The 15,430-nt window shown below is 47.1% G+C and overlaps 1 protein-coding gene across 1 annotated transcript in view; it reads left to right on the top strand.

The window, feature by feature from the left end:
- Positions 1 to 15,430, top strand: part of DNAH17 (dynein axonemal heavy chain 17) — a 1,486,981-nt gene that overhangs the window by 1,445,484 nt on the left and 26,067 nt on the right. Inside the window, exon 76 of the mRNA XM_029599137.1 lies at positions 14,295 to 14,477. Within this exon, the coding sequence (XP_029454997.1) occupies positions 14,295 to 14,477 (183 nt within the window). The remainder of the gene's footprint in view (positions 1 to 14,294; positions 14,478 to 15,430) is intronic.

Genomic DNA, 15,430 nt, shown 5'->3' with positions numbered 1-15,430 from the left:
TCTAGTTACTTTGCAGAAAGCAGTTTCAAACTGTTTAATCTAGCTGGCTATCTCCTTAGCTATATACGGTAACAAAAGTATGGGTGGAATTACATACAACTCCCATATATTGTCAATAAACATATCACATGAATGAATCAATATTTATTTTCAAAAATTGTTACAAAAAATCACAAAGAAAATATACAAACCAATAAAGTACATAATACACTCATACCCATTCGTCCATTAAAAACATGTCCTCATCACTAAAAATAACACACATATACAATGAAAAGCAAACTGTTCAACATGCAGATCATGAATACACAATACAGTGGTCCTCAGAAAAAAATTTCCACACAATTTATAGTCCTACAACTCCAATCTTTTACTATCTTTCTGTGTTAATGTATCAAACAATTAGCTATTACACTAATATATGCTGATCAATTGTCTACCACATTGCTATTATTACTATTTAAACACTTCAATGTCCATTGTTTTCAAATTCACTGTTTGATAATCCTTCTATGTTAGTGAAGCAGTTGCTTGAATATATCACATGAATTCTACTATTTCCAAGCTGTGGTGTCATTTGAACGCTTCAATATCCCCTTGCTCGTCGCAAAGCTGTGGTGTCCCATCGACTTCAAAAAATACCCAAGGGAGTATCACCCTACAAGAGGCCCTTGTTTCACCTTCACGGCTTCATCAGGGGAATAACAAACTCTATAAAAAGCATAAATACACAATTAAATTCGAATAAAAAAAACAAAAATAGTTAGGTTAGTGGTTTAAGGTAGATTTTCAGTGTTATTTTGGATTTTTGTGATGAGGACATGATTTTAATGGATGAAAGGGTATGAGTGTGTTGTGTGTTATGTAATTTATTTGTATATTTTCTTTATGTGATTTTTTTTGTAACATTTTTTGAAAATAAATATTGATTCTCATTCATGTGATATGTTTATCTCCATAGCTAGCCAGCTAGATTGTTTTGGAAATTGCTCTCTATCACCCGAATTTTAAAAGCCTGGCGCTCATAAAAACCGGGGGATACATGAGTGGCCAGCCCTTGCATGCACCGAGTGCATTTTAAAAATGGCCCAGCCACGCGTTATCTCCTGCTACAGGTAGAAGTGCCGGACTTGATCAAAGGGGCGGGTTGGGGGGGTCCTAGGCGGGGAGGGGCAGGAGCCGGCCGAGACAGCAGCCATTAGGCCCTGTCCCAGGAAAGCGCATGCCAGCAGCTAGCCAGTGCACAGAACTTCCGAAATAACAAATAAAGTTAGGGAAAGGGGTTTTAGGGCTCGGGGAGAAGAGGGGAAGAGGGAAGGGGTATAGGGATGCTCCCTCCCAGTCCGCTCCTTAATTGGACTCAAATCAGCTTGGGTTTTCAAAATTATAGATCTAAAAAGTGATCAGTTTATTGAATTACAAGCCGTTAAGCCCGTTAAAACGGGCTACATCCCTCTGTCTCTCACCTCCCCCTCATTCTCTCTCCCCTCACTCTTCACCACCCCCTACCTCCCTCCCTCACACTCACCCACTCCTCCCCACCCTCTCACTCAGTCCCTCCCTCCCACTCAGTCTCACTCACTCCCTCCCCCCTCTCTCCCTCCCTCACACTCAGTCCCACTCCCTCCCTCCCTCTCCCTCAGTCCCACTCCCTCCCTCCCCCCCCTCACTCAGTCCCACTCACTCCCTCCCCCCCTCACTCAGTCCCCCCTCTCCCTCTCACTCAGTCCCACTCCCTCCCTCAGTCCCACTCCCTCCCTCCTCTCCCTGAGTCCCACTCACTCCCTCCCCCCCTCTCAGTCCCACTCACTCCCTCAGTCCCACTCACTCAGTCCCCCCTCTCCCTCTCCCTCAGTCCCACTCCCTCCCTCCCCCCTCTCACTCAGTCCCACTCCCTCCCTCCCTCTCACTCAGTCCCACTCCCTCTCTCTCCTCCCCTCTCACTCACTCAGTCCCTCCCTCTCTCTCTCCTCCCTCACTGCTGCCGCTGCAGATATCCCTTGCCCTTACTATGTCACAGGGGCTACCGGTGCCATTGGTCGGCCCCTGTCACATAGTAGGAGCACAAGATGGCGCCGGCCATCCATTGCTCCTGCCATGTGACAGGGGCCGACGAATGGCACCGGTAGCCCCTGTGACATAGTGAGGCCAAAGGCTATCAGAGCCATTTTAAATACCGGCAGCCAACAGCCCGAGTGCAGGAGATCATGGCAGGACCCCCGCTGAACCACCAGGAACTTTTGGTAAGTCCTGGGGGGGTCAGGAGGGTGGGGGGTTGTAGTTAATTAAATTTAAAGGTTTGGGATGGGGGGGTTTTTGGGAAACAAATACATATGTAACTAATGAACGGATCGGGGTCCCCCCGAGAACGTGCAATGGATTTGGCTCCCCACAAATACGAATACCGAATGGGACTCATCCGTCCCTGCTGCACATCCCTAGCAAAAAGTACAGCTCTAAAACTTCAGTTTGCTCCTCCCATCCTACACAGGCAGCTTGTTATATACTTTTCATTTTTTGAGAAGGAGTAGCTTAGTGGTTAGAGCAGTGGGTTACGAACCAGGAGACCAGGGTTCGAGTCCTGCTGTCGCTCCTTGTGACCTTGGGCAAGTCACTTTACCCTCCATTGCCTCAGGTACAAACTTAGATTGTAAGCCCTCTGGGGATAGGGAAATACCTACAGGTACCTGAATGTAATCTACTTTGAAGCATTGATAAAAGCATGAAAAGTGGAATATAAATCAAATAAATAAAATTACACACATACACAGCCAATCAATACATTATTCTTTGAGTACCCATTTCCTTGCATCACATTCTCATCACATCTCCTCATAGAGCCAGTCAAGGATGGAGTTTATTTTTTCATCCAGAAATATACTGATTAGTAATTAGCATCTTAAGTCTTATCCACCATTTGAGATCCAAGGACAAGATGTCCTTTTTTCCTCCATCTTAGATGGAGCATCATGTGATATTTTTCACTCTTTCAACTGGAAAACATGTTTATCTCCTACAAAATGGGGAACTATTACAGTTTCATTTATGATCAAATTCTCTAGGTGTGGGCTAAAAATAATTCTTGATTTCAGACAGTTATGACTTAATCCTTAATTTCTTAATCAGATTATAAGACTTCAGATACCTGCAAAAACAAATTGCTTAGCTCTGCTTTCTGTTCCATATCATTAATCTTTGCAGAACTGGCCTAGTAATGAACACTGAGACACCCAGAGAGCCTTTTCTTTTCTAATGCCACAATTCCAAATAGCTGGACATTTTAAAGAGAGAGCCCTAATTGATAAAATAACCAGATAAAGGCTAAACCCAACAGATGCGAATCTTGAGTTAGATTTTTTTTTAATCAGTCTAGAAAATCTTCCTACCATAAAGGCTGATGTAATAAGCCATGCTATGCCTATCATGGGTTATTTACTTACATTTTAGCACAGGTTTTTCAGCACTAAACTTGCCCAAGTGTTATGCCCGTCGGTCACAGACTGCTGCGACTGCTCCTGCTTACCTCCTGCTTCACCTCTCCTACCTCAATTGGAAGTCTCGCGGCCTTTGGCAGCCTCCACCGCCCTGGCTATGCCTGTCCTTGGGTCTCCTGGGCCCACCCGAATGCTGCCGACCGCCATCTTCTCTCCGGAACATCTTAGGAGCTCGCACGCTCGGGCCAGCTATACACACACGTCATGGCAGGAACCTCGGGGGCATCCCCCTCCGATGATATCAGTTCTCCTGGACATTTAAACCCGCTGGCCCTCTCTGCCTACGACTTGGCAAGGTTTCCCCGGCTGTATCCAACTCGCTCGTACTACCGTTCCAGTTTCTGCTTCCGGTGCAAGATGCTATGGGCACCCGCTCCTCAGGGGCCCTCTCTCCGTCCTGGCTATCCGCTCCTAGGAGGACCTGCATCCTACTCTTCAATTTCCCCATTCCTGGAGCTCCTTCTGGAACCAGCTCTACTTCAGTGAGTAACCAGCTCTCCGAACCTTCTCTGCTTCTCCTGTGAAGACCTCCCTTCGGTGTACCCCGCTCTGCGGACCATTGCCAAACTCACTACAGAGGACCCTCTCCGGTGTACCCCGCGCTGCGGGCCACTGCCGTTTCATCCACAGAGGACTCCTATCGGGCATCCCCCTGAAGGGCTGTCATATCAACTACTGAGGATTCCTCATCGGCGAAGCCCGCCTTTTGGATCGCTACCCTACTATTACAGACTACCTCTGGGTCTTCCAACCCCTCCTTACATCCTACTCCTCAGAGTGCAGCACACTATCATTGGACAGAGACTGTGAACCTGAGCTAAGTCCCTGCCAGGGCTCCACACTGACTAATTGTCTCCATCCCTTGGAGTCATTCTCCTCAGCTCCTGCTATCTCTCGGCCTATACCCTCTTTTCCTTAATCTCCATTATTGCTGTACAAACGCATACTCCAGCTGAGACCTCGCCTCCCAAACAGTGAGGCTCACAGGACTTCTCCCCATGGGCGGAGTCATCGCTCATTTCGGCCCAGGGGCCCACACATGCTCAAGATCCTAACAGATTGCCAAGTCCATGGACCTAGCACAGGTCTAAGCCATCCAGGCCATTCCTGGCCTGGCCCAACTGAATAATCGGCTGGATCTAGCTTCGACGCCTGCTAAGCCCAGTCAGGCTACACAGGCACCTCCACTAGAAACAAAGAAACATAGAAACATAGAAATGACGGCAGAAGAAGACCAAACGGCCCATCCAGTCTGCCCAGCAAGTTTCGCACTTTTTTTTTTATCTCATACTTATCTGTTACTCTTGGCTCTTAGTAACCTTTTGGTTCTATTTACCTTCCACCCCCACTATTAATGTAGAAAGCAGTGTTGGAACTGCATCTAAGTGGAATATCTAGCTTAATTAGTTAGAGGTAGTAACCGCCGCAATAAGCAAGCTACATCCATGCTTATTTGTTTACCCAGACTATGTAATTCAGTCCTTGTTGGTTGTTGTCTGTATATAGATCTGCTTTTCTTCATTCCCCCTGCCGTTGAAGCAGAGAGCTATGCTGGATATGCGTGAAGTATCAGACTTTCTCCCCTGCCATTGAAGCAGAGAGCTATGCTGGATATGCGTGAAGTATCAGACTTCCTGCCCTGCCGTTGAAGCAGAGAGCTATGCTGGATATGCGTGAAGTATCAGACTTTCTCCCCTGCCATTGAAGCAGAGAGCTAGGCTGGATATGCATTGAAAGTGAAGTATCAGGCTTATTTGGTTTGGGGTAGTAACCACCGTAACAAGCAAGCAACTCCCCGCTTTTTTGTGAATGCAAATCCTTTTTTCCACATTACCTCTTGCCGTTGAAGCTTAGAGCAAAGTTGGAGTTGCATTAACCGTGTGTATGTTTATTGAATGAGGGTATTATCTCCAGGTAGTAGCCGTCATTCTCGCAAGCCACCCACTCTTTATTCATGTCCTCTAGTGTTTATCCCACGCCCCTTTGAAGTCCTTCACAGTTCTGGTCTTCACCACTTCCTCCCGAAGGGCATTCCAGGCATCCATCACCCTCTCCGTGAAGAAATACTTCCTGACATTGGTTCTGAGACTTCCTCCCTGGAGCTTCAAATCGTGACCCCTGGTTCTGTTGATTTTTTTCCGATGGAAAAGGTTTGTCGTTGTCTTTGGATCATTAAAACCTTAAGTATCTGAAAGTCTGTATCATATCACCTCTGCTCCTCCTTTCCTCCAGGGTGTACATATTTAGATTCTTCAATCTCTCCTCATAAGTCATTTGATGAAGACCCTCCACCTTTTTGGTCGCCCTTCTCTGGCCTGCCTCCATCTTGTCTCTGTCTCTTTGGAGATACGGTCTCCAGAACTGAACACAGTACTCCAGGTGAGGCCTCACCAAGGACCTGTACAAGGGGATAATCACTTCCCTTTTCTTACTCGATATTCCTCTGTCTATGCAGCCCAGAATTCTTCTGGCTTTAGCTATCGCCTTGTCACATTGTTTCGCCGACTTCAGATCATTAGACACTATCACCCCAAGGACTCTTTCCTGCTCCGTGCAAATCAGCCTTTCTCCCCCCTTTGAATACAGTTCATTCGGATTTCCACTCCCCATATGCATGACTCTGCACTTCTTGGCATTGAATCTCAGCTGCCATATCTTCGACCACTCTTCCAGCTTCCTTAAATCCCGTCTCATTCTCTCCAATCCTTCCAATATGTCCACTCTTGTTGCAGATCTTAGTGTCATCTACAAAAAGACAAACTTACCTTCTATCCCGTCCGCAATGTCGCTCACAAAGATATTGAACAGGACCGGTCCCAACACCGATCCTTGCGGTACACCACTTAAAACCGCTCTCTCTTCAGAGAGAGTTCCATTTACCATCACACATTGTCTTCTGTCCGTCAACCAGTTTGCAATCCAGGCCACCACCTCGGCACTCACTCCTAATCTTCTCATTTTATTCACCAGTCTCCTGTGCGGGACTGTATCAAAAGCTTTGCTGAAATCCAAGCAGATGACATTGAGTGTTCTTCCTTGATCCAATTCCTTTGTTACCCAGTCAAAAAAGTCAATCGGATTTGTCTGACAGGAGCTTTCCCTGGTGAATGCATGCTGCCTCTGGTCCAGCAATTCTCCCGACTGCAGATAGTTCACTATTCTCTCTTTCAACAGTGACTCCATTACTTTTCCCACCACCGAAGTGAGGCTAACTGGTCTGTAGTTACCAGCCTCTTCTCTGTACCCACTCTTGTAAAGCGGGACCACCACCGCTCTTCTCCAATCACTCGGCACCACTCCCGTTTCTAGGGATCTATTGAACACAGCGGACCCGCCAGCACATCTCTGAGCTCCCTCAGTATCCTGGGTTGAACTTCATCAGGCCCCATGGCTTTGTCCACCTTCAGTTTCCCCAGCTCTTCCCATACATTCTCTACTGTAAATGGAGTTACAGCTACTCCACTCCCCTCCAGTTTCTTTTTAACTAGCGACGGTCCTTCTCCAGGGTCCTCTTTAGTGAACACAGAACTGAAGTATTCGTTTAATATTTCTGCCATTTCTTCGTCTCTCTCCACACATTGATCCTTTCCACCTTTCAATTTCACTATACCACTTTGAACTTTTCTCTTTTCACTGATATATCTGAAAAATATTTTGTCACCTCTCTTTACCTCCTTGGCAATCCTTTTTTCCGCTTGACTTTTTGATGCCTTGATTAATTTCTTCGTCTCCTTCAGTTCTACCAGATATTCTTCTTTGTGCTCCTCCCTTTGGGATCTTTTATATTTCTTGAACGCTGTTCTTTTAGCCTTTATTTTGTCAGCCACCTCCTTTGAGAACCAGATAGGTTTCATTTTTCTTTTGCTTTTCTTTACTTTTCTAAAATATAGATTAGTTGCCTTGGTAACTGCACCTTTTAGATTGGTCCACTATTGATCCACATCTCTCGTTCTCCCAGCCTTTTAGTTCTTCCTCCATGTTTTTGAACTGCAAAACTTGGGTCTTTGTGCTTCTTTTACCTATCCTTTTTGTGATATTAAACCATACCATTTGATGATCACTGGTGCTGAGGTGGGTGCCCACCTGGACATCAGAGACATTATCTCCATTAATGAGCACTAAGTCGAGTATAGTTCCTTCTCTCGTGGGTTCCATTACCATTTGTTTGAACAAAGCTACTTGCAGGACATCAACTATTTCTCTACTATTATTAGATTTTGCAGATGGGATTCTCCAGTCTACATCTGGCATATTAAAGTCTCCAACAATCACCACTTCTCCCTTCTTAACTATCTTTTGGATGTCTTCAACCAGATCTCTGTCCAGCTCTTCCTTTTGGTTTGGAGGCCTGTAAACCATTCCAATAAACCACTCCAATAAAAATGGATGCCTCATGGCCTACAGTGCCCCTGCCGGCACCACATCACTTTGCAGGTGACACCCTTGTCCTGTAGGGGCTTCTTGAACCGGTGCACCATACAATTTGCACTACAACCTGCCTATTTTCCAGATGCCTTATCCAAGACAACTTACATCTTATCTCTTTTGGATGGGAAAGCCCTAGGTTGGGTATCACCCCTATGGGAGCGTATGGACCCCGTCCTGAATGACCTACCAAGCTTTCTTGCTCTGTTTCGCACGGTATTTGAGGACCCAGGATGAAAATCCATTTCAGGTTCCACGCTCCTGCACTTACAGCAAGGATCTTGATCGCTTGCGGACTATGTCATTGAGTTCAGAACTCTTGCATCAGAACTACTCTGGGACCTGGGCTGCCTACGTGCCATTTTTCTAGAGGGCCTGAGCCCCCGTATAAAAGATGAATTGGCAGCCCGAGAGCTATCTGAGATTTTTGACTCACCGGTCGGATAGACCGCCACCTCCGTGAGCGCATCCACAAAGTCCGCACGTCTAAGAAATTGGCTCCTCCCACTCCACACATTCAACCTACGCCCGCCCAGTCTACCACCGCACCTAGCAGAGAAGATGAAGATCCGATGCAAATGAGCCATAGTCACCTAGCTGCCAAAGAGACACCGACGTCAGAGATCAGGTCTCTGCATGTACTGTGGTCAGCCGGGCCATGCGGTACCTACATGCCCACTCTGTCCGGGAAACTCCCAGGCCTAGGCTCTACTGGAGGACTCCTCCTAGGCCTGATGTCACCCTCTCTTCCATTGACCCTACCAGTTACCATCATTCTGGATGCCTTGGAGTTCCACACCCTGGCATTGGTAGACTCCGGAGCAGGTGGAAATTTTATCCTAAGACAACTAATGGAGCACCTTAGAATTCCCACCATCCGCACAGCCACACCCCTGCTCCTATCTTCTATACATGGTGAACCATTACCCGGAGAGGTTACCGCTTCCACAGTTCCCATTCAACTCTGCACCAGGACTTTGCATAAAGAGACAATCTCGTTTTTAATTTTGGACAAGGCTATACACCCTGTGGTTCTGGGCCTACCATGGCTGAAACTCCACTCGCCATAGTCACCTTGGGGCAACACCTGCCACAAGGAATGTTTAGAAGTAGTAACTCCTATGGCCTTACCTAGCCACTAACACTTCGCTTCCTGGCCTCCCCGAGCAATACTCCTCGTTCTCGGACGTCTTCTCAAAAAAGACTGCGGACACTTTGCCGCCTCACCGCTCTTTTGACTGCGCTATCAACCTAGTGCCTGACAGAGAGCCTCCTCGAGGGCAGGTGTACCCCCTCTCCTTAACTGAGACCAAGGTTATGTCCGAATTTATTCAGGAGAACCTGGAGAAAGGATTAATTCATCCATCCAAATCCCCTGCCGGAGCCGGGTTCTTTTTCATGAAGAAAAAGGATGGGTCTCTCCGACCTTGTATAGACTATCGTGGCCTTAATGACATTACCCAGAAGAATCGCTACCCCTTACCACTGACCTCAGAACTATTCGATAGGCTCCAAGGGGCCAAGATCTTTACTAAATTAGATCTCAGAGGAGCTTACAATCTCGTACGAATACGCCGGGGCAATGAGTGGAAGACCGCATTTAACACCCGTGATGGTCATTTTGAATATTTGGTCATGCCCTTTGGCCTTTGCAACACTCCTGCAGTATTCCAGAATATGATGAACGAGATCTTCAGAGACATGCTTTACACTTGTGTTGTTGTGTATCTGGACGATATCCTGGTGTTTTCACCAGACCTGCATAGCCACCACCAGGACGTCACCAACGTCCTACAATGTTCAAGGGACAACCAGCTATTCGCCAAATTGGAAAAATGCTCTTTTGATCAAGAGTCAGTCCCTTTCCTTGTCTATGTGGTTCCGAGCCAGGGGTTCCAGATGGATCCACAGAAGACCAAGAGTATTCCTGATTGGCCTCCCCCAATGGGCCTTAAGGCGCTCCGAAGATTTTTAGGGTTCACGAATTACTATCGATCATTCATTCAGAATTACTCTACTCTCACTGCTCCTCTTACCGCCATGACCCGAAAGGGAGCCAACCCCTCTCAGGGGTCACCTGAAGCTGTGCTTGCCTTCTGAAACCTTAAAGAAGTGTTCCTACGTGAGCCCTGTCTGCATCATCCTGACCCTTGCCGGCCCTTCATTGTTGAGGTTGACGCCTTGGATGTCTGTGTGGACGCCATTCTTAGTCAGCATTCTTGCATCCGTGTTCTTTTTTTTTCCTGCCGATTTTCCCCGGCGGAACATAACTACGGAATAGAGGACAAAGAATTGCTGGCAATCAAGCTTGCCTTCGAAGAATGGCGTCCTTGGCTCGAGGGAGCACAGCATCAAATCATGGTCTACAACGACCATAAGAACCTTGAGTATTTGCACCAAGCACAGCACCTTAATCATAGGCAGGCCCGCTGGTCTCTTTTTTTTTTTACTCTGTTCAATTTCCTGCTGAAATTCTGACCAGTGGATAAGAATAACCGAGCGGAAGCTCTTTCCCGCTCATTTATTATGGAGGATATCCCTGACGTACCGCACCACATCATTGACCCCACGAGAGTGCTCCTCTCCGCTACCCATACTGTGCCATCCGGGAAGACCGTGGTCCCTCAGTCACTCCGAACCAAAGTTCTACACTGGGCACATGATTCGCTACTGGCCAGTCACCCAGGTCAGGCAAGGGCCTTGGCTACCCTTCAGAGACTCTACTGGTGGCCTACGCTGAAGCAAGATGTTCAGGTGTATGTGGAATCTTGTCCCACTTGTGCACGCCAAAAGCCTCCAGCTGGTCGACCGTGGGGCCTCCTACAGCCTCTTCCTGCACCCAGCGAGCCGTGGACTCACATAGCCTCGGACTTTATAGTGGACCTTCCTCTCTCCAACAGTAATAACACCATTTGGGTCACAGTGGACCATTTTTCCAAGATGGCTCACTTCGTGGCGTTACCAGGTTTACCTTCAGCTCCAGAGCTGGCAAAACTATTTATCCAAAAATTACACCCAAGAGAGGTCCTCTCATATTATAACAATACCAATATGAGTAGCCTCATGAGCATTACCGGACATCCATGTACATAAAAACATACAGTGTCCTCTGTTTGTTGGTATTGTTAAAACTATTTATCCTCCATATCTTCTGCCTTCATGGTCTTCCCAGACATATACTTTCAGATCGTGGAGTACAGTTCACAGCCAAGTTTTGGAGGTCCCTGTGCTGGAAGTTCGATATCTCTCTAGACCTCACATCAGCTTACCACCCTCAGGTTAACGAGCAGACCAAAAAGACCAATCGTACCCTAAAACAGTTCCTCAGGGCATACATGAACTCTCGGCAGAACGATTGGTTCGAACTGTTACCCTGGGCCGAGTTCGCCCTAAACTCACACTTTTCCGCAGCTACGGGATCTTCACCCTTCCAAGTGGTGTATGGACACCAGCCTCTGCTTCCTTTTCCAGTGCCACTGTCTGTACCCTCACCAGCTGCGCAAGCCATGGCCCAAGAACTGCATAAACTCTGGGATCACACAAAGCAAATTCTGCAGCAAGCAGCAATAAAGTCAAAGAAATTCTATGACGCACATCATCGGGCAGCCCCATAGTTTAACCCTAGGGATAAGGTGTGGTTCAGCATCCGCTTCATTCGTTTGAAGTTGCCTTCAGACTGCTTCGCTCCACGATACATTGGGCCATTCTCGGTACTCCGCCGGCTGGGCCCGGTCACCTATAGTCTTCATCTGCCTGCATCATTAAAAATTCACAACGCCTTCCATATCTCGCTTTTGAAACCCCTCATCCTCTTGGAATTCTCCAAGAAGCCACCTGAACCGCAACCTTTGGTTTCCGAAGAGGATACCACATATCAAGTGCAGGACATTCTGGATGTGCGGAAATGAGGAAGGCGTTGGGAGTATCTCATCTCTTGGGAAGGATATGGCCCAGAGGAGAACAGCTGGGAACCTGCGGCCAATATCCTTGACAAGGACCTGATCAAGCAGTTCCATAAATCTCACCCAAGAAAGCCAAAACCCCTGGGGAGGGGCCCTAATAAGGGAGGGACTGTTACACCTGGTCGCAGATGGCTGCGTCCGCTCCTGCCTACTTCCTGCTTCACCTCTCCTACCTCAATTGGAAGTCTTGCGGCCTTTGGCAGCCTCCACCACCCTGGCTTTGCCTGTCTTCGGGTCTCCCGGGCCCTACCCGAACACTGCCAACCGCCATCTTCTCTCCGAAACACCTTAGGTGCACAAGCGCGCGATCGGGCCAGCTATACACATGTCATGGCGGGAACCTCGGGGGCATCCCTGTCCGGTGACGTCAGTTCTCCTGGACATTTAAACCCACTGGCCCTCTCTGCCTACGACTTGGCAAGGTTTCCCCTGCTGAATCCAACTCGCTTGTACTACCGTTCCAGTTCCTGCTTCCGGTGCAAACGCTACGGGTACCCGCTCCTCGGGGGCCCTTCTCTCTGTCCTGGCTATCCACTCCTCAGAGGGCCTGCACCCTGCTCTTCAATTTCCCCATTCCCTGGGCTCCTTCTGGAACCAGCACTACTTCAGTGAGAAACCTGCTCTCCGGTCCTTCGCGGCTTCTCCTGTGAAGACTTTCTTTCGGTGTACCCTGCTCTGTGGACCCTCTCCGGTGTACCCCGCGCTGCAGGCCACTGCCATTTCATCCACAGAGGACTCTCATCGGACATCCCCCTGCAGGTCTGTCATATCAACTACAGAGGACTTCTCATCGACGAAGCCTGCGTTCTGGATCGCTACCCTACTACTACAGACTACCTCAGAGTCTTCCAACTCCTCCTTACATCCCAGTCCTCAGAGTGCAACACGCTATCGTTGGACAGAAACTATGAACCTGAGCCGAGTCCCTGCCAGTGCTCCACACTGACTAATTGTCTCCATCCCTTGGAGTCATTCTCCTCAGCTCCTGCTATTCTCTCGGCCTATATCCTCTTTTCCTTACTCTCCATTATTGCTGAACAAATGCATACTCCAGCTGAGACCTCGCCTCCCCAACAGTGAGGCTCACGGGGCTCCTCCCCGTGGGCAGAGTCATCTCTCACTTCGGCCCAGGGGCCCATACATGCTCAAGATCCTAGCACCAAGTATGTAATAAGGGCTGTAATGCTGAAAACATTTTCATTCAAAAACTTTGCAACAAGCTTAGGAGGATTACATGCATTTGTAGGGTAATAGCCTGTTACCCTGCAGGGCAAGGAGGCATGCTAAGCTGGAGGCTGCCTAGCACTACACCTTTTACCATGGAAATGTAATCCCTAATCAGAGGCTGATGTTAAATTTCCTACAGTACCAAACCCCAGTCCTGAACAGGCTGATTCTACCCCCACCTTAAAGAAAACAGGATCCCCAGCTAAACTTCCCTACCCTCCAGAACCACTCACCTTAAACAAAACAAAAAAAAAAGTACACTCGAGTCTTGGGTCAGGGTGTCTGGGTCCATGGGGCCAGTTGAGTGCCCCCTGTCCCCCCACCAGCCATCATAAAAAACTGAGTGAGCCTGAACAACTCCACCCACGCTTTGGAGTCCCATCGGAATGCTCCAAAAGACCCCCCCACACACACACCCACACACACCTGGAAGGCCCTGCCTCCTCCAATAGGCTCTTCCTTCCTTCAAATGAAAGCCAATTGGTTCTTCCACTGTGAAATGTTTAGCTGCTAAATTGGCATGGTATCAACCAATCCGTACTTTGCAGTCTTCCTTATTGTCTTTGTTGGCTATTCCAACAGTCTCAGAATGTTGATTAGATAAGATTCTGAAACAGCTTTGGAATAGTATCCCATTAAAAGTAAGAGGTGAATTTGATATTTGTAAGTTCTGGAAGAAACCTAAGACATTTCTCTTTAATCAAATTTATGGTGATTGATTTCATGTATTTGATGATGCAAAAAAGCCTAATGCAGCAACATGTTTTTATGTTGGTATATTATATTGTTTATGAATAATTATGTTTGTATGTTGAAATCCACTTAGAATGTTAGTGATTTTCAGAATACAAATAAATAATTGAAAGGACCAATACCCTTTCAGAATTCTTAAAGGACAGCCTTCTGAAAGGGGATTAGTCCTTTCACTGACACGTAACAGTGGAGGGACCAATTAGCAGACATTGAAAGAGTGAATAAATTAATATCAAGTGCTTGGCACTCCAATTTTAGCATGGGTTTCATTACATCGGCCCTATAGAGAGCATCTACTTAAATCCATTCTCACAGAGTTAAAGTAGGATTGAGAACTGTGATGTTCTAGGCACATAATCTCACCTGTTTTGATGTTAGTATAAAAATAACTGAGTGCAGATTATTCTCTGACATGGAACTTTGATGTTGTCAGGGTTATCATGAATATATTGATGAGACACTTCCACCTGAGAGTCCATATCTTTATGGCCTACACCCCAATGCAGAAATTGGCTTCTTGACTGTAACATCAGAAAAGCTCTTCCGCACTGTTTTGGAAATGCAGCCAAAGGAAGCTGATGGTGAAGGAGGAGCTAGTATCTCTCGAGAGGAAAAGGCAAGAAATAATTTTGTAACATTATATGGAGGGGAAATATTTAAGATTATAGTAAAATACTACAGCTAAAGAAGCATGTGCCATTTTTAAGAGAACAGTTTTCAAAAGCACCTAGCCAGATAACTAAATTCCCCAACCATATTGGCCCCTTGGAAAATTGTTCAGGGATTATCAGCTTAATTTAGCCACAGAAGAAAATAAGCATTCCATACATGGTGCTGAAGCACCAATAGATGATGCCTTTCAGCAACAGGCTACAGTATTATAGGAAGGCTTTGGCATCCTGCTGAAGAAAGGATCTGCGATCATTATGTCCTAATTTTGTAATAATGGTAGATGGTAGGGATATCCCCTGCAGTAGGTTTTATAGCAGAGCTCCACAAAGATCTCTGGGGGCAGTCTTAAGTTGGAAGTTAGAGAGTTTTTCCTTAGTTACTTTTTGGGCCTACCTGGAGCCTTGGAAGCCCTTTGAGACCCCTCCAGGGCAGGGCTCCATTGCCCTCTCAAGATGCTGAGTGGTTGCTCAGGGAATGATTCGGATTTTTGGACTTTTGATTAGTAGGAGCCCTGCTGAAGGTATGACTAGAGAACCCTGAGTTGAAGTCCAGGTTTAGGGAAGACCTGTCCCAGAAGAGGTGGTGACCTATTGCAGAGGACATCCGGTGTTATTTATTTTGGGGATCAAAAGTTATTTTTCAAGACCTGGGAGGAAGGATTTTCTGCTCCTCTTCCTACCCATCAGTGGAACTGCAGTTCCATCCAGGATCCCTTCCTCCTGGGATCCTTATTGAAAGAAAGGAAAATGAATTGTAAGAAACCGCGGTACGGTCGATGGCCAGTAGGCCGCGAGGGCCAAACTCGACGGTAATAGACGGAAAAACAGGTAAAAATTTACCAGAGTACCGCTGAGAAAAGTTAGAGGGGGACCTCTGTGGGGCAATTAACTTTTAGTA

Source organism: Rhinatrema bivittatum, chromosome 4 (assembly GCF_901001135.1).
Source record: "Rhinatrema bivittatum chromosome 4, aRhiBiv1.1, whole genome shotgun sequence".
Classification (NCBI taxonomy): Eukaryota; Metazoa; Chordata; class Amphibia; order Gymnophiona; family Rhinatrematidae; genus Rhinatrema; species Rhinatrema bivittatum.
Note: the sequence above shows the minus strand (reverse complement) of the source record. Positions and strands in the feature narration are given on the sequence as shown.